General features: G+C 36.0%; 1 protein-coding gene across 1 annotated transcript in view; it reads left to right on the top strand.

The window, feature by feature from the left end:
• LOC129261179 (microtubule-associated protein futsch-like) overlaps positions 1-22,803 on the top strand; it is a 64,416-nt gene that overhangs the window by 13,972 nt on the left and 27,641 nt on the right. The window contains exon 2 of the mRNA XM_054899241.2: positions 20,989-21,081. Coding sequence (XP_054755216.2) covers positions 20,989-21,081 — 93 coding nt within the window. The remainder of the gene's footprint in view (positions 1-20,988; positions 21,082-22,803) is intronic.

Raw genomic sequence — 22,803 nt, 5'->3', positions numbered from 1 at the left:
GATGGATGAATAATTGATTGAATGGATGAATATGAGCAAAGTCTTAATCAAGTTCAGATGTCTGCCACTGAACCATTATCAAGGAAGTAAATGTTTATGTGAGTAGATTTCTATCTACCATATTCATTTTGGTTTCACAAGCTGGGAAAAGGAGACCAGGACAAAAGTAAAGCTTGCTCGATGTTAGTTTTTATTTGAGCATTGACCCTTGGGTGGGGAAGTAATACAAGCCAGCAAAAACAAAAGGAAATCAAATTGATGCCATGCATTCACAAGTCTTGTCCACATGAGATTGATTGAGAGATCCTCAGAAATACATATTTTTTGTGGAATGCCATGGGTCATATGATTTGAAAAATATCTTGGTCAGTAAGAATTTATCACAGGCTTATCTAATAAAAACACTTTAAAATCAAGAACATTTTGATTGAAACAGATTATGGGTAATATTCTCACAAGGAAGAAAGATAAAAAAATTAGATGTTCGAAGAATTTTATTCTTTTTATACTCCCGTCTCGACGGGACGTATTATGGTATCACGCTCGGTGTCTGTCCGTCTGTTAACTTTTCCTTGTAAACGCGATAACTTCAGTTTGACTTAACCTAGGCTCATATAATTTGGTATGTATGATACTAGCATAGTCCCCAGAAGCCTATTGATTTTGAGGTCAAAAGGTCAAAGGTCAAGGTCACAGTGACATGTTTTCACCTTACCCTGCTGCAGTCCTTGTAAACGCGATTACTTCAGTTTAACTTAACCTAGGCTCATATAATTTGATATGTAGGATACTAGCATGGATCCCACAAAGCCTATCGATTTTGAGGTCAAAAGGTCAAAGGTCAAGGTCACAGTGACATTTTTTCACCGTATCCTACTGAAGTCTTTGTAAACGCGATAACTTCTGTTTAACTTAACCTAGGCTCATATAATTTGGTTTGTATGATACTAGCATAGATCTCAGGAATTCTATTGATATTGAGGTCAGAGAGTCAAAGGTGAAGTCGCCACCTTCCACTTTTCTTGCTTGACCAATATTTCCATTTTCCGCTTTACAGGCGGGCGTATAATGTGCTCGCCTTAGCGACGCTCTTGTTCAAACAATTTGTGTTTTCACTTTTTATAGATCTATACAATTCGAGCCTTTCATCCTTTTTAAAATATACTTGTATATTCGTCATTCTTTATACCGTTTTCAATTTACTTTCCTGTGGATTAAAAAAATTCTAACAAGGAAATTGAAATAAATGTCATAAGAAACAGCTGTTGAAGAAGACTGAATAATGTTTTGGAATATTGGCTCTGATTTTTCATGATCAGTAATAAGGGGAAAAAATGGATCTGAGACCTACAAATACAATACATATAGTTTCAGACTTTGAACCGTAAAACATACATGTGTGAACTCTTTTTTATGAAAAGTAAATTACAAATTTATATCAATTACAAAAAATTAAAAGTGTAATCAATCATGGTTTACAAATGTAGGCAAAAAGGCTACAGGTAAAATTCCTGAGGCCATGGCAAGGGATTGATGACAATATTGTGAATGCTTTGCAGGCAAACTTATGAAATCTGCACAACCACTTTATTCCTAGTCTACATAACTCGATATTTCAATTGTGTGATTGTACATGCTGAAGCTGTGCTGTGCATAGAAGAAGGAAACTTTATGCTAGCAAAAGGTTAAAGTTGGAACCTCATTTTGAGGCGAGAGCCTAAACTCATATTGATCTTGAACTACATGTAACTGTAAAGTATTGGGATAAGCCTAATCTTGAATGTGCCAATAGAGATTAAACATGTCTGAGTGATTAGCTCATAGGATTAAATCCTTGCAGGATATGCTGTGTGGTATTGGATTACATTCATACGTGATGTATCCTCTCATCATGCTCATCGCCAAGTTCTTGATGGCTGCCCAAGTTTGTTTAGAAACCTCAAAGATCCCATTCTCATACTGTCTTCATAAATTAGTTTTAGTGGAAACCAATTTAACAAGTAATGGGAATGCTCAAGCGATCTTGGATGTGAGATCTCTAAAAATTATTAAATGGAGTCTTTCCTTCACTAAATGCGAGATGTTGTACCATTGCTCAAAGATGAATTTACTCCATTTATGCTGTACAATGCCTTGGAAATTAGTGAAAATATGGAAAAATAATCCTTTTTTTCCTATGTTAACCTATGGTAATGAGGGAAGAACCAATGAAAGCAAAAAGCAAATCCCTCAAACATGCATTGTATCAGGTGCGCATCTTATCTGCAGCAGCGGTGTGTGCAGTTAGCCAGTGGCTAGAATTAATTGTCCAATATCTTTTGTTTCTACAAGGAAGATCAATGTGGATTTTTGTAAAGCTATAACAGACAAGATAGAAGGTCAGTTTACATAGTGGAAGCAATTTACAATGACCTTTTCCTGAAAGACAACACAAGTACTTCCTCGAAGCTTAAATCTGAATATCTATTATGAAAACGATAATTTGTTTGAGTTTAATTACTTTTTGCTGATGTGCAAATTAACACCCATTCGTTTCTTTTAGGTCAAAAGGTGAGATGTAAAGTGACGTTGTCTTGATGACAGTGATATTGATTACAGTGATGTGAAGAAACATTAAGAAATCTGTCTATCCTCCATTTGAAAATAAGGTCATTTTTTAGTTCAGTAAATTTTAATGGAATGTGTAGGCCTACTCTTTATGGAGTGAATTTAAAAAAAATTGAATAAATAATATTAAAAAGTTATGAGCATTTGGAGTTTAGATCATTATTGTCATATAGATCCTCCTATTGGCAATGCGACAAAGATGTGTGATGTCACATGTGAACAACTTTGCCATTACATTTGTGAATAAACTGCCTCTTTTATGACATCTATCAGTAGATCATGTATTCTTTCTTTAGGTGGGCATGTAATACAGATTTTCAAAAAATACATTATGGATAAAGAGTTTGTATCACTAAAGAAAGAGCAAAAAGAGACATTTTGGGGGCATTTTGTACATGTACATGTAGTCCAATGGGAGGATCTCCATAGCATTTCTGATTGCAATTTTCAAATGCTCATAACTTTCTCATTATTCGTCTGATTTTTCTCAAACTTTCTTTGATTTTATTCTTTGTTTTTTCTGTTTCCACACAGGCCCACATGTTCCAAAGGTTTCATTCCCCTTTAAACTGACGTAGGGCCTTTTCACACGTGAATCTTGAATCATCATTGCAATGATGATTGCTATTGTAATCGTGACTGTGATTAGCGTTCGTGATTCTAATCATGTTCTAGTTTGGTTTCACACGAGCTAAATATTCGTCATTAGCCTCATTTTTCACTGGAATCATTCAAATTATGATTGTGAAAGGGCAGATAATCTTGTTGAACTCTGTCTCGATAATGAAAGGATGAATGCAAGTTCAAAAGTTAGTACAATAGCCCTCTACTTCCACTATCAAACACTCCCAGTAATTTTTTGCTCTAAACAAATAGTGCCAGCTGAAAATCCTGTCACTAGAAGAGTGTCATAAAGAGTTGAAATTGACTGGGAGTGGAACCTAGATCTGTCAAAGCTGGACATTGCTTGATTTGCTTCCATGGATTTTATTCCTCTTTTTTGTCAGCCCACATGTATATTGTATAATTTGTCTTCTGTATAGTGAATCCAATATTCATCAGTGGATATAAAAAAATATTGTCAAGTTTACAAGATAATTAAGCAATGAGTTTTGATATTCCACAACTAAAGCCTTTCACAGTACCACTGATATTCAGTTTCTGAACAAAAATCATTTTGCTATAAAAGGGGAAGTTCACCCTGTTGCTAAATTGATTTTGATAAAAGCAGAAAAATACAGAAAATTATTGATGAAGCCATGAAGGCATGATGAAAGTCCATCAGATAATTTATTTTAATGTGATGTCATATGAGCAGCAAATTTAAACATTAATATTTTTTTAAAGAAGGGAGTAAGAAATGACATGCACATGTATGTCTGATAACAGTATATATCCACCATGCAAATCATTATCAATTTTTGAGATGGCATTTTTGGGGACTTTATATCACACAACATACATGTATCGAGGGGCTGCTCGTCTGTAACATCACATAATTAAAACAAAACAAAAAACCCCAAACAAACATAACTTTGATTTTTGACTGACATCAAGCAATAATATTTATTAGTTTTTAAATTTTATATTAAAACCAACTTTATTGTCAGGGTGAATTCAATTTCCACCCACTTAGAAGTGGAGAGGAGCTTTGAATGGTTTTACCACCATTGAGGCCTTGAGTGTGGTTAGTGGTTGAAATGGCAATTAACCCAATTTATACCTATTATACAAAACTCCATGCATACACCATATCTTTTATGTTTTAATGTGCAACAAGTTTTGTGGCTCATGGGTGGTACTATTTCCATCTTGGATCGAGCGCTAGAAAGATGTTATCCTGTTCTAGAGATATTTTAAAGATATTCTGCTAGAACTACGCTTTACACATTTAAAGGTGATTCTAATGGAGCTACTTGTACATGGTCCACTGTGACATACAAACAGATTTATTTGCATCAAAGGCTGGCATAGGGGGAAGGGTATCAGGATGACAGGAGTTGAGGGAGTATGATATACATGTAGGAGCAAGAAATGGGGGGGGGGGGGGTAATTGTGGCCAGGAGAGCATGCAAGAAAACAATGTATTAAATATAGGTATGTCAGAATTTTTCAGTGAATAGTTGTCACAATGGTTGGATCGAGCATTTTTATTCATATTTTGATATCACATTGTGCTTTAATCCTAATTGAATTTCTTGTTATTTCACCTTCATGGGGAGTGGGGAAACATTCAATTATCAAGTTGCTGGGCATGCTGTGAGGAGCTAGATGAATGATAATGAATGGGAAATCCTGGGCTTCAGATATATCACGGGTATTGTGCAGTAGTACAGAACTTAAGAAGAATCCATTCCATGGATGGAAGGGAATGTCTAATTCATGACTAAATTCAGAGAACTTGATGTGAAAGCATTAATCGAATTAATATATTTGAAGCTTTCCACCAATGCACAGTTGAGAATATTTAAGTTTTTTTCTATCAGAGTGAAGAGAAAGTGCTTGCGCTAGATAGCACTCATGTATCATCGCAATCACCACCATCACCATCATCGTTATACATGTTAATTATATGCTTTTCACACTGCACTTTTTTCCCTTAACCCCAGGAAATTGGTGGGGCTAAGGGGGGGTGGGGGGGTCTTAGCCCCACCAATTTCCCGGGGTTAAGCTTAGCCCACTTCGTTTTCACACTACGTTTTAGCAAAGTGGGCTAGCACGGTAAATAGTACGGTACTATCTGGCCCTGCAAAAAAGCAGGGTTAGCCAGCTTATTGTGGCGCTAGCACCACAATTGCGGTGCTAAGAGATGCAGTGTGAAACGAAACAGGGCTAAGGAAAAGTGGGGCTAAGCATTAGCCAATCACAGAAGTCGAAATTGCACGTTAATCGCGCTCTGTATATGGTAAAATCATCAATATTTTTTAGATGTGTGATTGCCCGGGGTTAAGGCGTTAACCCCGGCTAAGCAAATAGTATGGGGTTAAGAAAGACAGTGTGAATCGAAAAAAAGATAGTATGGGGTTAAGGATAGTCCGGGGATAAGGATAGTATGGGGTTAAGGAATGCAATGTGAAAAGCATATAATAGTATGGGGTTAAGAAAGACAGTGTGAATTGAAAAAAAGATAGTATGGGGTTAAAGGTAAATTCCAGTTTTGGGAACGATCTCAAAATGACTTTTTACAGAATTCAATGTAATGATCACCAAAGTGTCTGTTTGTATGAATAAAAAATATGTGCCAAAGGATTCTGGAAGAAATTGTGTAATTGCTGAGAAATAAGCAAAATAAGCATGGATTCGGTCACTTCCGTCGGGTCTTTATTCCAGCAATAATAATACACTGTCCCACGTGTGCCTATCTGTGTTGGCGATCTTCAGTGTGATCGTTTTTAACTAGATATTATGATTTCACAAAGTTCAGTTTATGTAACTGTACCAGATCTAGATCCACGATGATATATCAATACTTTACCTTGGTTTTACAGACTTTCTCACGAAATCAGTGTTTTACTGCAACTACGTTCATTTAGCTTCAAGGATAGTCCGGGGTTAAGGATAGTATGGGGTTAAGGAAATGCAGTGTGAAAAGCATATTAGTAGGCCACTTTCACAAACCCAATATGGATGTACAGGGAAAAATATGATATACCTGTAGGCCCTACCACAGGAAGTGGACATGATGTACATGTAGGCTCTATAATGTTTATGTTAAATCTATGGTGAGCCATGGCCATCCTATGTCCGTGAAGATCAAGGACGCAAGCCTGTTCCAACAAAGTAACAGCCAATCGGCATGCTCCAAGCTTGTATGCTGGCGCTCACCTGGCCAAATTGAAGTTGCCCAAAAAAAAGGCTGTAGGAAAAGAGATTTTTTCTTTGAAGCATTGTCAATATCCTTTATCATCTTTGCATTCCTGAATGTCTTCTACATCGCTGAACGACAACCCATTGAAGCATGTCTTCTCGTCTTCAGTCCCCACATGTCTTATGTTCACTGAAGGAAACAAGACGTACCGGTTTCTATTTTTTGTTCGAAAATAAAAATGACATACTGGAATATCCCGACGTCATATTCTGGAAGAATTGATAGGGGAAAAAAAAGAGAAAAACAATGTAACTTTTTGGAATCCAGCAAAGCTTTTATGGAATATAATAACCCTGAATATGTGCGATGGATTCAGTGTGTACGATGTAGAATTCCGATACAGCATACAGCCATGTAGATGTCAATTGACTGTTTACTTCAATTATAAACACAGCAGGAGTGCCTATTTTGTAGGTACTAACTGCATGCGCATGTTTTCCTTAATTTAAAGTGTTTTATTACATGTATTCCATTTTAGTATTAGGTTTTTGTCTCGCCTGCATAGCAGAGCGAGACTATAGGCACCGCTTTTCCGACGGCGACGGCGGCGGCGGCGGCGGCGTCAACATCAAATCTTAACCTAAGGTTAAGTTTTTGAAATGACATCATAACTTAGAAAGTCTATGGACCTAGTTCATGAAACTTGGACATAAGGTTAATCAAGTATTACTGAACATCCTGCCTGAGTTTCAGGTCACATGATCAAGGTCAAAGGTCATTTAGGGTCAATGAACTTTGACCATGTTGGGAGAATTATTTTCAAAATCTTAACCGAAGGTTAAGTTTTAGAAATGACATCATAACTTAGAAAGTATATGGACCTAGTTCATGAAATTTGGACATAAGGTTAATCAAGTATTAGTGAACATCCTGCCTGAGTTTCAGGTCACATGACCAAGGTCAAAGGTCATTTAGGGTCAATTAACTTTGGCCAAGTTGGGGGTATTTGTTGAATTACCATCATAACTTTGAAAATTTATAGATCTAGTTCATGAAACTTGGACATTAGGTTAATTAAGTCCCACTGAATATCCTGTGCGAGTTTCAGGTCTCATGACCATGGTCAATGGTCATTTAAGGTCAATGAACTTTGGCCGTGTTGGGGGTATTTGTTAAATTACCATCCTAACTCTGAAAGTTTACGGATCTAGTTCATAAAACTTGGACATAAGAGTAATCAAGTATCACTGAACATCCTGTACGAGTTTCAGGTCACATAACCATGGTCAAAGGTCATTAATGGTCAATGAACTTTGGCCGTGTTGGGGGTATTTGTTGAATTACCATCGTAACTCTGAAAGTTTATGGATCTAGATTCATAAAACTTGGGATATAAGAGTAATCAAGTATCACTGAACATCCCCTGTGAGTTTCAGGTCACAAAACCAAGGTCAAAGGTCAGTTAAGGTCAATAAACTTAGGCCATGTTGGGGTAATTGTTGAATTGCCATCATAACTTTGAAAGTTTATAGATAGAGTGAATGAAATGTGGACATGGGTGTAGTTGACAAGTCTTAAGTCACCGTTCAAATGTCATTTATGGTCAATGAACGTGGTATTATGTCATTATATGAATGGTGTTTTTGTGAATGATTATTTTATAGTAGTTTTCAAAGTTAGCACTGCTGCGATATTAAAATCGCGTAATGCAGGCGAGACTGCCAGAGGCGTTCCACTTGTTTTTAATTTCCCCCGTTTTTTCCCTTTTTATTCCAGATAATTAAAAAAGAAACTTTATTTCATATAAACAAAACAATGAATATGTATACATACATAAAGTTACCTACAATAAACAAATGCAAGAAGTGGCATTCCTAGTATATATCCTTTATTAGATGTGTAGATGCCGATGATTGTTCAGTGCTCAATGCTATATAGCAGAGCATATAATCATACCTGTTGAAACGTCTGCTACCGGCGGTTTCACGCCCGAACTTGAGGTGATCTGATTTCAAAGTGCAGACACCGAACGAGACCGAACCGGAAACCACCGAAGCGTCAAATTGACCCGCCACACCACACAAATAGCCAATAACGTCATTCTGCCTGAAGATCGCCTCAAGTTTGGGCGTGCATGAAACCGCCGGTAGCAGACGTTTCAACAGGTATGATTATATATATATGTATATATATTTATATATATATAAATTAAGGACTAATAAATTCATCATTTCCTGATGAAGCCCTATGGGCGAAAATTTGATCTAACTTTACTCTCTACGGTTGTTTTATTCACCTTGTATTTTGCTATATATATTTATGTATATATACTGGGAATGCCACTTCTTGCATTCGTTTATTATAGGTAAATTTAATGAAGATGCCAGAAATAATAAAATATCAAAACATATAGGGCCTACAGCCCTACACGTATCTTTCTGAGCTTCTGACATTGAATCCTTTTTTTTCTTCATTTCCTTTTGAAGAAAGAAATGTATGAGTCATACCAAGAAGTATTTGTTTGAAATCAAGAAATACACCACCAGGAATGTTTACATATTATCTGCCTGTTCAATTGGTGTCGGATGAATGCTTAGGATTTATATGTACATTTATACAATTTGATAAGAATTGGGGGGGGGGGGTGGGGAATAGTGAATCATGCAAGTTCAATCTTGTTCACAGTTAAAGATACAGTAGGCACACTTGTAGATTTTATATTCTAAAAGAATTATTTGATCTTAATCTCTTACATTTCAAAAGAAAATGAAAAATGTTTACTTATAATATAATATGAAGATTGAAGAAAAATATCAAAGTTTCACTAAACAATACCATGAAAACGGTTATCATGTACTATTTTGCGATACTGAAAAATTACTATTTTTTTCTGAATTAAACTATACAATGTACACAAGAGATTATGAAAAATATAAATTAGTTTCGTGATTGTTGAAATCACTTTTCACAATTGTTTTTCTTCCTTAAAAGTGAATAACATTATGGTACACTATTTAAAAAAAAAACTTTGTTTTTATTATACATGTATCAGCACAACACAACAGAAGCGCTGAAAAATCTTGCATACAAAACACTTATTTTTTTATTGAGAAAATTAATTATTCATATTCAGCTGGAAAAGTCCTTGTACTCATATTATGATTCACTACTGAAAACAACAGATAATGGTCTGAAGAATATGAAAGATCTACCAATTTATTCAGAGGTTGTAATTAATAACATGATGCCGCATACAACAGTACTGTACAAGACACAAGGTCCTCTTTCGATCCTTTGTGTGGAGTAAAGTATAATGCTAATTGGCATTCAAGCTCGTAAACTCTATACAGACATATCTTTGCTTTCATCACCCATGAGTCAGATGTCTGGAGTAGTAGCCTTAGGATGTATTCTTTTACAAACGTCTTCTAAACATAAGCTAGATACAGGGCTTTGGCACATTCTGGTAATAAATTTCCAGTGTTTAATTCATATCCTGTGTGCGTGTATTCTTCCAGCATTATAAATTAAAGAGAACTGCATGTCTAGCGCTGACTGTCATGTTGCCCATCGCTTCCGGGCAGTGAATGTGTTGTGGAGAGAATGTCTGTGTGAATATAAAGAATTTGATGATGCAAGAGTTTCCTTGTCCTCTACAGTGGGAAGGAATGTGAGATGAACAGCACATACATGTATGTTCTGTTGTAAACCCATGAAAGCTACCCTGATGCCTGTGCTGTTTTGGAAGGATTGATAAGATAATTCTTTGAATACTCTGAACAGGAAAAGAAAAATAAGCCAAGTAATATAATAATATTTAATAGAAATAATAATGATGAAAAATCAAGAAGATTTGATATGCTGAGCACTCCAATTTACCAGCCAGTATTATGTAAGGACATTCACTGGTTCTTCATGTGGAAGATAATTGAATATTCACCCCATGTTTTTTCCCCCAATCACATGGTAATAATTGGATTCCAAATATACATCGATATGTGAGACACATGCTGTCGCCAGGTGTGTCATGTCACATGATCATTTTACATCATTCCATCTCACCTACCAAGGAGGAAGCCCCACTGCTGGGTGAAAGGCGTAGAGGCACTCGGGCGTGACCACATCGCGGCATCATTAGTGGATTCTAAGGAAAATAAGCATAGTGTCCAAGTACGTCACTATCTCATGGAGATACAGTAGGAGATTGCTCCCAGCATCTGAAGATAGACCATGTGTTGTTTGATCCAGGTTTCAGTTGATTTGGTTTATCTGCAAAGACACTAATGACTCCATCATGCTATAAAGGACAGGTTTAAGGCAGGAAACATATGTACATGTACATGTACCTGCAGCCTACATATTTTGTTTGACAAATGGGGATTAACATTCCTTATCAATTTTACTGATAATAAACAGTTAACTACCTTATTTTTCTGAAATGTAGCACATCCTTGAAGCTCAATTATCCTTTTGGTTTTAGTCTATTGATTATGAAAAATGGATGATTTATGAATAATGACTTAAAGAACTACCGTAAAATGTAGTTAATCTGATATTATATGTCAAAATAATGCTGGTACTTAATTTTAGGTGAGTGAGGCTCATATGCCATAAATTACCCACACATTTAAGTTCACATTAAAATGATTAATGATTCAACACTTTTCATTGTTGTTTTATATGGTACCTGTAAAATATTCTTACACTCTCTTGTTTCAGATAATTTCCTCCTTCTTCCCTGCCACCTTTCCATTTCTCTTTTTCGTCTATCCCATCTTCCCTCAATCACTCCCTCCCCTCCCTCCCCTTTCTTCTCCCCTCCACTTTCTTCCTCTTCCCTTTCTTCTTTTCCTCCTCTCCTCCCCCCTCCCTCCCCTTTCCTCCTCTCCCCCTCTGCCATCCCCTCCTGCCCTACATGTACATGTATTTCCCCTTTACCACCTCCACATTCCCTCCTCGCCTATATTAATGTACTTCCTCCTTTTCCTCCGTGTGTCAACCCTTCCTTCCCTCATCATCTTCTTCCCCTTTCCCCCTCTCCCCCCTCCTTCCCACATCCACACCTCCCCCTTCCCCTCCTTGCATGACCTTCCCCTCCCCCCTCCCCTCCTCCGTCTCCCCAGTCTCCCTCACTACATACCCTTCACTGCTTCCGCCACACCCTGTGATGTTGAGGCTCTCAACACATTGCAGTAATGCCCGAATGTAATCTTAATGAGATGTAGACCTAGTCTGGCTGCTGGAGTACAATGGCGTGTTCTGTCTGGATGATGTATTTGGCTTGTATATATTAAAGGTACATGTAACATTCATGTTCTAGTCACCACATGTAGATACTGTATGTGACTCGTAGAGAACCTGAATGCAAAAGAAAAAGGCACTAGGATTTTTTTAAAAGCATAAGCCAAAGTTGGATAACCATAGGGGTGAATTGTTTTCATTGAAACTGTATTGTTACCTCTGTATTCTGAGGCAATTTATGATAAATGAAATTGCTGACCACTATTGTAGCAGTGTTCTGCATTCTCTCTCTCTCTCTTTCTCCCTCTCTCTCTCCCTCCCTTTCACCTTGTCCCAACCCCTTTCGGCCCATCTTTCCATCTCCTCTTTCTCTTTATTAATCAATGGAGAAGTACAAAACAGATATATTAGTATTAAATAATGTGATACCTAGAGGTAGTTCAAATTGAATGATAAACTCCATAAGCTGAATTTTGAATTCATTCTTTTCATTTTATGTACATGACTACATGTAATCTGCCTTTCTTCACATTGAATACATGGACCAGTACACACTGCTATCTTTATGAACATGCACCCTGTATAGATTGAATGATTACATAACCGGAAGCCATACACCCAAACCTGTATCACTATCAAATTAATTAGCTGCAATCAGAGTCCTAATCACAGAGACAATCATAACACAATGAATAGTAATGAGCTATCTACATGTAGTCTGCTGTATATATCTAGACAAGCATTTTACCAAAAGTGCATCTAGGGTGGTTTTCACTCGATTTGATATTGATTTTTTTTTTCGTTAAGCAGGGTTTTGTCTTTTTACATTGCTGTTTGACGAATTGTTTAATGATCTGCACACTGTATCACACAGGGTCTATTCTGCTGCCATTTAACTGGTCAATACATGTTTGTCAATTTACTCTCTGGATGTCACACACTTGCATTAGTATACACCAATTAAAACAGTAAATTGTTTTGCATTATAATCTATTTATTTGTTGGTTATTAAAGGAAACTGAGTTAATATCACTATGCAAAGTTTATGAGTACGATAGATAGGTAATAATGGATTTTTTACAACTGATTAGTGCTCATTCATTGTGCATCATGCTTTGCATTCATGGCAAGTTGACACTCTTAACATTAACATACATTGTTTGATAGAATAATAATATCATAATGATAATAGTGGCTATTTTATGATGAATGGTAAATGCTGATGATTTCTTACCTCATTGCTAAGAAAGCATGAATGCTTTATAAGCAAGCTACCAGAGGACCAATGGCTTAAGGTCCTCTTCGAGGGACTTGGTAATGAGGATAAAATGCCTAATACCAAAGGGCACTACACTGTAGCGCACCAAGTAGGAATCAAACCTGGGTCACCGGATCTGAACCCCCGCTCTACCGACTGAGCTATCACGCCTCCTTAATGAGCTATCGCACCTTCCAATTCTCATGGCGCTTCAGAACATTGCATTAACTTTGAGATCAAATTTGAGGTCAAATGATTCTATGATAAGTAGACCTATAAAGTATTTCATGTGCAAATAACATGCCAAATAGTATTCTGTTTTAAATAGGCCTCTGTACTATGCAGTGCATGCAATGCCTACTTCGACATTGAAAAATCTACCTACATGTATAGGCCTATATGTACATGCAGATGTATCAATTTATATCAAGTGTGTTTTCGCAGCCAGCATGGCAAAGAGATGTGTAGAACCTGTATAAAATTCAGCCAAGTGAAAGCAGATTAAAGACCCTCTATTACACCTGTCCACCTGCTTTATATAGTGAGTGTGAAAATACATTAATTTTGTTTGAAGTGGCATGTGTGCCTAATGCCTTCCTACATGTACATGTACCTGTACCTCAAACTTGTACGATATACAGGCCTGTATTTCAGGTTTCGAGCTATAAGGACTTAAAAATCAATGTAAAAGGATATTGGGTGCCTACATGCATTTCAATGATGGATTTTGGTTTTTGTTTATGTCGAGAGTTAAAATTGCAATCAAGGGACTTAAAAATTTCATCTGGGTGTCAATTTTTTTGTAATTTTTTTTTTTTTTTTGTATAAAACTTTGAAAGCAGTAAACTTGAGAGGAATATTAATGAAGGTTAAATTTGCAAATCCATAGAAGAGTATTGGAGTTAAAAAAATATATGAATCTCTGATTCGTTGATGTCACATGAGCAGCTCTATTAAATGGTCCTACATGTAACAGGAATGTAGATTCCATAAAATGGACATCTTCTTTTGAAACTTCCAGGTCCTGTACCCATTCGATAATCATCAGAGTCAGACACCTTTATTAATAGGCCCATATTACAAAGAGTTACGATTGATCCAATCAACCTCAACTTTATGGAAATCCACCAATGTCATAATTTTTTCTAGTACAGGATACTTGCACAATGTCCTTTGTAAAGAAAGAGAAGCACAATGAATTTTCAAGAAAATGATGAATGTAATACATTGTATCTTTTGAACAATCATATGTTTTAATTGTTGACGTTGCTTGCTTTCCACAGGTGTGGTTGATCCAATGGCTTGCCTTTGTGTCTGACTCCATGCTCGGGAGCATAGAGAATACATTATCTTCTCATGGTGTGCTGCGTCTTTATGCTTTCATCATGGTAGGAACTGGGAGTTGGGAAGAAAAGAAGATGAGATTTGTTTTGATCTGTGAACCAAGTGTGTAATTTGAATTGACCTTTGACATTGGAGGACTGAAAGTGAGAAGCTTGGCGAAAGATAAACCTCAAAGGGAGGGATGAATCGATTTGCAGAGTTTGTACATTGTATATTGAACTTCAAGTTGATTCATAGTATAGCTTTTAGGCCTGTCAGTGTATAATAGTACTTTACAGCATGAGTAGTAGTTGTGTTTTCAGGGTGTGTCGGTAGAGTGCCAGATACAAGATTTAACGTTGGCTTTTCAGATTCCCCCATTGGTTTCTAGGCAAAGAATAAAAACACCAAAGTTGCTATGAGATTCTGCTTAACAAAAATGACTTCTTTTCATGGCTCAGAGTTTTGGGAAGGTTCCCTTTACAATATAAATGTACAATAGTTGAGATCTTGAAGACAGTGTTGATACAGTGATTCAAAATGTTATATTTTGTTTACTTTTTGTTTTGGCTTTTGAATGGGAATTACTGTACAGTTTCTGGTGTTGAAAAAAATTGGATAATTGACCAATTTTGAAGTGGTATCCATAACGTTATGTACTCACACCATTCTTTTTGAAAATAACAAAAAAAGGAGAAAAAAAGAAAGAGGTTAATAAACAGAAAGTGAATTTCTTTTGAATCTGTAACATTGCTTTCTGTTGTGCCTTTCTTGTTTATTTCTTTGATAATATGCTAATTGGAGTCTGTACTGTTGCTTTCTGCCATGTTAATTCTGTTCTGGTTAAATCTATTCTTGGACTTTGCTTTGTAAAGACCCTGGATATTGTTTCATATAAATACTGTATTTTTTTTTTCCTGTGATGATACTGAGAGTCTGTAATATTGCTTTCTGTTATCTCTGTGTAACATGATTCTGTTTCCTGTTCTATTTCCAGCTGCAGCTTGGCTTGTCTTAACCTCTTCCTTTCAGTCATCAGGATCTCCTTTCCCTTTGAAAAAAAAATTATAACCCCAAATATTATATTGGTCTTATATTAAAATCAAAGATTGGGATTAGGAATCCAGTTCTTGATTTCTATTTCAGTGTCAAAACTGATTTGATTCTGGACAGGAGTATTCTTGTGGATTTGTCATTTTGGTATGATTCCATTCAATACTTGGAAACTGGTCAAAACTGGGTCACAGCAAGGGATAACAATTATCTGGTCACAACAAAGTTGTGTCTTCATCAGAACGAAGTCAGACTGAGGTTTGAGTTTCAACCTGAAACTTTCCCACGTATGTGCGCATGGGCATGATGCTTTTGCTGCGTGTCTGTGAGTGATACCCCTTTCATAAACCCAATTATGCGGCTAATAGCAGCATAATTTGGTCGTAAAATCGGAGGAGGACCAGAGTTATCCGCATTATTTTGATGCTGCAATTATCCGCATAATAGCAGCATCGGGACAAGATTTTGAGTTTATGAACGTATTTCCAAATAATGCGGATAATTGCCATGGTGCGGTCACAAGGTCACCCTTTTCCAACACAACTGCATCGGAGGGGGCGTGTCCAGTTGTCATGACGATTATCCGCCTTTTTCAGGACGGGCGCTCGTAAAAATAATGCGGATAATTTTCGGAGTTTGTGAACGCAATTTTTATTGAATTATCCGCATCACTATTAGGCGGCTAATTGGAGGATAGGTTTATGAAAGGGGTATGACATGCTTCATATTAAAGGCATTATGGGTTCTGGTTTAATTTTTGCCGGGATGCTCAGAGAAATAGCAGGCCAATTCAAGATTAAGTTGGCTAGTAGTAGTACAGAAATAAGTCCAAGATGCATCGGGCTGATTTTTTCAGGAAAATAGCCTGATAATCTCTGCTCTGAACAGGCTAATTCAGTTCAGCATTGCTGTTTGTTCTGGTGAAGATGCACCTCACGATAAGTATAGGAACTGAACTGGAAAATGAGACTTCAAGTAAAAACAGACCTGTGTAATGCAATCATTCATGCTGTCAATGTTCCCTTTTCATTTGAAAAAAAAAAAATTCTTCAAAACGTACTTTGAATTTCAAACAACCACAGAAGAGTAATAAAACAAATGTAGCAAAACACTAAATGCTTTTATTGATTTTGTGAAATTGAATTTTGGTCATTTTTAAGGGAAATGGGTGACACTCTGTTGTAATTTTTCTGTTTTGCTTTTTATCTCTGCAGATGAAGACTCTGCTATTGTTAGAGGCATAATGAATAATTGATGTATATTGGGTTGATAGGTTTGGTACTGCTCCAATTTCATAAGCCAGCAGCCATGCATGGTATTTGTGAGGTGATGTTTAACATACAGTATTGTAATATCAGATAGGGACACCTTCCAAACCAAGGTGAAGACTATTAGATTTTAATGAAAAATACATATTGTAACTTGAGTAATCAACAAACATTAAAATCGTTTGTTAAAAAAAAGATCATATGTCATCGACGCCTGGTGGGTGTTTCATAAAGCTGTTCGTAAGTTAAGAGCGACTTTAAGAACGACTGGTGAACCTTTCTTACGCGCTAAATAATTAATGATGAATACCATTTACCACTAGAAAGGATCACCAGTCGTTCTTAAAGTCGCTCTTAACTTACGAACAGCTTTATGAAACACCCACCAGGTGTACATGCCCATGTCACATGAGTGCCAGCCATTTGATCATACATGTACAATGTACCCCAAATAATCAGGTCATCATTTCAATTTTTTACTTTAAACCAATTCATTCAAATACAGTCTTCCACAACCATAGAAAAATAACCCAAGTTCTCAATCACAGACAGAATGCATTCATTTGGTTACAAGCCAAGTTATAGTTTTGTTGTGTGAGAAGACACTAGCAATAAGGAAGAACGAAATTAGTCTTTTTTTCCTGATTACCTCTGTTTTTCTCCCAGGGTTCTCCATGCTTTCAGGAAATTCTAACTTTAGATAACTCTTGTCTTTTACAGCTTTTATTTCCTAAGGTTTCTCTCATGGTGAACTGTGACTTAAGATTATATTTCAAATGGAGTGAATCATGCTTCTAATTGACTTGTATTTGCACTAACAAGTTGTACAAACTCGCTGTACTTATGTGTATCATATATTTTGTTATTTACTACTTCAATATTAAGTGGAAATTACTTTCAACAGCACCCTTTTCAGTTGCATGTTCATTATAATCCTGACCAGGATTTTTGAAAATACAATTTCTAATTAATGAATTTCATGTGAATTTGGATTAAAAATATGGATATTCATAGATTTTGAATGTCTGCAGGATTATTCCCAAATTGAGTTGAAATACACATTTTCACTTAAATTGACTCATCTTAAAATATTTTCCTTTTCGAGCGAACTTTCTCAGTCACTTCTACCTTTCCTTGAAGATTTGCTGCACATGGCAGTGTTTAATATAAAGACAAGCTTACTGGACTCTTTCTAAATCACAAAAAGAGAGCTCCTTTCATCACAATTCAATATTTTATTGAATGAAACCATAGTAAGTTTTGACAGGACAATTTTATGACATATCCTCCTTTGAGATTACCGATTGTCACCAGTGTGAAAATTTATCACAAAAGTTATCCCCTTAAGAGGAAGAATAGCGAAACCGAAAATGTTCGCGGCCCAGCTCTGATTACATCTAAAGATCTTGAAGAAAGCAAGGATAATCTTTGAGAATACCAATTGATCTGGTATGGTTGGCTGGGATATCCTGCTATGTTTGTGACACACCATGTCCCTTGTAAAATCATTCTTAGTCCTTAGGCCAGTACGGAAATGAGTTCAAGGAAAAGAGGATCTCCTTTGCTTTTTTGCAAACAATTGAAAACATTTTATTGCCATGTTGAATTTAATATTTGATTGTTTTAGATTGCACATGGAGGTTTATTGTGAGCTCAGAAAGGAAAGAGCATTCTGCATAGACAATTGATTTGTCATGCTCTCCCCAAAAATATATTTTATATTAAAATGCAATTTTTTTTTACATGAAAACATAGGCCTACATGTATCCTGTGTGAAAATGGACTTATTTAATATGAACCTTATTTTGCATACATGCTTTTCATTTTCTGAAATCTTTCAGCGTTATTGCTAAGCTCTGCTAAACTTACTACTAGAGTACAACATCTTGAAGAAAACAAATGATATTAGATTTAAAATTTGAAGAAAAAAAATTCCATATTTTGTGATTTTTCTATTTTATTTTATTTTATTTATTTTTTTTTTTTTGGGGGGGAGGAGGCTAATGCTATTATTTTCAATGCTTTTTAGAGAAGCCATATGATTTCATGTAATACACAGTAGCTGTTAAACACTCAGACATTGTTGTTCTGATGAATAAACAAAAGTGGAAGTTTCATTTTCCAGGTACTTTTTTCAAGACAGTGTGATCTGAAAAAGATTTCATAAATCAATTGTCTGAAATGTTCCTCTTATGAAGGACAGGCAATTATCACCCTTGGCAATTATTTTTCCCCTTTCTTTATAATGAATATCAAGCAATATCTTTGGTTGTTATGGTTTCTAGACGATTAACTCTATCATAATGCTAAGTGCTGAATTCTGTGCCTTGGGAGCTTGTACACGTATAAAGACTGCACTTTGGGATCCTAATTTCAATTTTGGGGGTTCTACTACATTATGTAAGTACAGCACGTGGTTTGCTATCTTGAGCACTTACATGTAAGGTGCTGTTCTTAGTTCTCCAGATATACTGAAAATTAGCACCCTGAATTGCATTCATTATGCTAGCTCATGAAGTGTTGAATTTAGCACTTGATTTTTTCTTTTTGTTAAAAACAGAGTTCCTCCATGGATTGGTCCTTTCTTAGGAGTTTTTTCAGACGTGTATCAATCAGATATGATTATTTACATGTATGTCTGAGATTGACCTTTAACGTCACCATCCAAAAGACATGACCAGGGATTGAATCTCAAACCTCTGCATCAATTGGTAACTTCCCCATGTAGCTTGGATTACAGGCACACACCAGAATGCCCGGTTTAATCATAGAGCTATAATAGCTCTATGGTTTAATCTTGGGGAGAGGTGCATTACTGCACTTTTTTAAACATTATTCATCATGAAAAGGATATTGATCTGTTGTGTAAAAAGAATGAGCACATGGTTGAACAATCCGCATGTGACATAGGAGAGGGTGAAGATTGGCACCCCCTGATTCCAAGGCGTGTTTAAATGAGTAAACATTCAATTTTCAATTCAATTCAATTCAATTCTGGTTTTATTGTGAAAATGGTACATGACAAAAGTCCGAAGACTCATATTATCATATTTACAAAGTAAAAATGTACATGTATATTATTAAAAGATTACAATATATCACAATTCTAGTGCTAGACAAATAATCAACAAATAAAGCCAGAAAAAATAATTTTGGACAATATCAAAAAAAGATTAAAATTGATTGAAATTAATACATTGTAAAACTATGATCGTCAAAATTAAATCAGCAAAGTTGCGAGTATTAAAAACATATATAAATTAACATTTACACTTTTAAAATATCATCATATTCAAAAGAAGAAAATATGTATATAAAAAAATTTGTAAATAGCAAGACAAATTGAATAATATAATTATAAGACCAAAAAATATAAACCAGATCAATGTAATTTGTGAATAATTGCAATTTCAAATTAGTTTGAGAATACATGTATGACAGTCATAAAACTAAAGAGAAATAAATACGATGTTACAATAGATTGGTATGTGAAAGCTAGGGCATCTGGGATATCACTTCCTGTGCACCGAGCTGATGAGTTCAAGGCCACTCGAAGCGTTCTGCTGACAGGGGATAAAAGATGCAAATAAATGGGAATTTTCTTGAAGATGAATCAATTGTACAGAGATGGGATCTTTGTTATTAAAGAAAGGGAAATCACAGAGAGAATGACAAAGAGAACAAAATTTGATTTGAAATGGAATGACATGGGCCTAATACATGTAGTTTTCAATTCTCAAGGCTGAGAAAGTTAACCAAGACTACGTTCTCACTACTGTCCTAAAACTAGTTTAGTGGAAACTAGTTCAACATGTAATGAGAATGGTCAAAGCGGTCTTGGAAGCGATCTTCCAAACCGGTTCAGAAAACCACCTCGCGATGTAGTCTTGAAGATCGTTTTGCCTTGTAAAATTGGTTTTAGCATAAGTGAGGACACAACTGTTCTTTGGGAAGCGATCTTCGCACATTTCGAGCGCGCTACTCCACACACTGTATGTGGAATGCCTGCGCTGCGGTTTCAAATTTCATGTGAAACATGTCAGCCCACTAAGAGTGTTCCCATAGCAACAAGACCGCTTTACGTGAAGTGGTTTTGAAAATCACTTTCGGCTGATCAAATGGGAACGCTAGCAAAGCGATCTTCCAAACTGGTTTCCTGAACCGATTTTCAGTAAACTAGTTTTTAGAAATAGTAATGAGAATGGTGTCTACGATTTAATTCGACAGGGATATTATTTTCATATTTCTTTCAATATTCCCCAATGCCAGTCCATTTCCACGATACTTCAAAAGGAATGGTGGTATATTCTCATGAAGGCCAAAATGCAAGACTACATGTATTTATTCTTTAGTTAATAGGTGAAGTGAGCTATTAGATTTGCAATATTTACTCATTACATGTAACTTCATTTGTTTTATTTACCATACAGGTCTGAAGAACTGGAATATAGATGGTGATGCAGTAGATTACAATGATGTTCTCAAGTCTGTAGCAGAGGCCAGTCCAATCAAGACCGGACTAGGTTTGTAGCCAAATGTGTTCATCCACTTTAGTTTAATACTGGAAGAACAGTACAGTGGATTTTACATTACTTATGTATTCTATGTGTGGTATTACCAAATGGGACTTGGTCAGAGAGGACTAATTTTGGGGATAAAAATCAAATTCTTTTCTGAGATTCTATAATTTTTCATCTGGACTGTTGAAAGGATCCACTCGCCAAGACACAGACTTCATTGGCTTTCAGACCAATTTCAACCAAATTGCATTTTTAGCCTTTTTTGGCCTTCATGTATGGTTCTATTGGGATGTGGAATAATAAGAGGTTGGTAAAAAAAAAGAGAAAAATGCAAACAGATTTTGTCTCACCTGCATAGCAGAGTGAGACTATAGGCGCCGCTTTTCCGACGGCGGCGGCGTCAACACCAAATCTTAACTGAAGGTTAAGTTTTTGAAATGACAGCATAACTTAGAAAGTACATGTACATGTATATGGACCTAGTTCATGAAACTTGGCCATAAGGTTAAACAAGTATTACTGTCATTATAACTTTAGTATATGGGCCTAGTTCATGAAACTTGGACATAATAGTAATCAAGTATTACATAACATCCTGTGCAAGTTTCAGGTCACATGATTGAGGTCAAAGGTCATTTAGGGTCAATGAACTTTGGGCCAAATTGGGGGTATTTGTTGAATTACCATCATAACTTTGAAAATATATTGGTCTAGTTCATAAAACTTGGACATAAGTGTAATCAAGTATTACTGAACATCCTGTGCGCATTTCACGTCACATGACCAAGGTCAAAGGTCAATGAACTTTGGCCATAATGGGGGTATCTGTTGAATTACCATCATAACTTTGAAAGTTTATGGATCTGACTCATGAAACTTGGACATAAGAGTAATCAAGTATCACTGAACATCCTGTGCGAGTTTCGGGTCACATGATCAAGGTCGAAAGTCATGTAAGGTCAATGAACTTTGGCCATTTTGGGGGTATTTGTTGAATTACCATATCTCTGTAAGTATATTAGTCTACATGTAGTTCATAAAACTTGGACATAAGAGTCACTGAACATCTCATGCGAGTTTCAGGTCACATGACCAAAGTCAAAGGTCATTTAAGGTCTTTGAACTTTGTCCATTTTAGAGGTAATTATTAGATTGCTGTCATAACTTTCAAAGTTTATAGATATAGTGTATAAAATGTGGATTTAGGGGTAATCAAGTATCACCGACAAGTTTTAGGTCACATGATAAAGGTCAAATGTCAATGAACGTAGTATTGTATCATTATATGAAAGGTGTTTTTGGTGAATAATTATTTTATAGTAGTTTTCAAAGTCGGCACTGCTGCTATATTGAATCGCGTGATGCAGGTGAGACCGCCAGAGGCATTCCACTTGTTTTTAATTATAATAATTATAATAAGAGGATATAATAAATTTCTAATTCTGAAAAATGTTGAACTGATCATTTAGAAACCTTCCAAAAACATTAGTGGTATTTTGATTTTAGCATCAGATTAATCTCCAATATTTGTTAATTATTGTAACATCTTCCTATCTACTTTAGATAGCAGAATGAGGCTTTAATCCCCCCGTAGATCCCTTCCCATACACCCTTCCCCCCTGTTACCCCCTTCTCACCTCCCATTTTGATCCTTTCCTTTAACCCTCCCTTTTCCTCTCTGATTCCCCTTCCCATTTCCTTTCCCAATTACCAAATTGAACAATC

The sequence above is a fragment of the Lytechinus pictus genome, unplaced genomic scaffold (genome assembly GCF_037042905.1).
Source record: "Lytechinus pictus isolate F3 Inbred unplaced genomic scaffold, Lp3.0 scaffold_19, whole genome shotgun sequence".
Classification (NCBI taxonomy): domain Eukaryota; kingdom Metazoa; phylum Echinodermata; class Echinoidea; order Temnopleuroida; family Toxopneustidae; genus Lytechinus; species Lytechinus pictus.
This window is presented reverse-complemented; position numbering and strand designations above follow the sequence as displayed.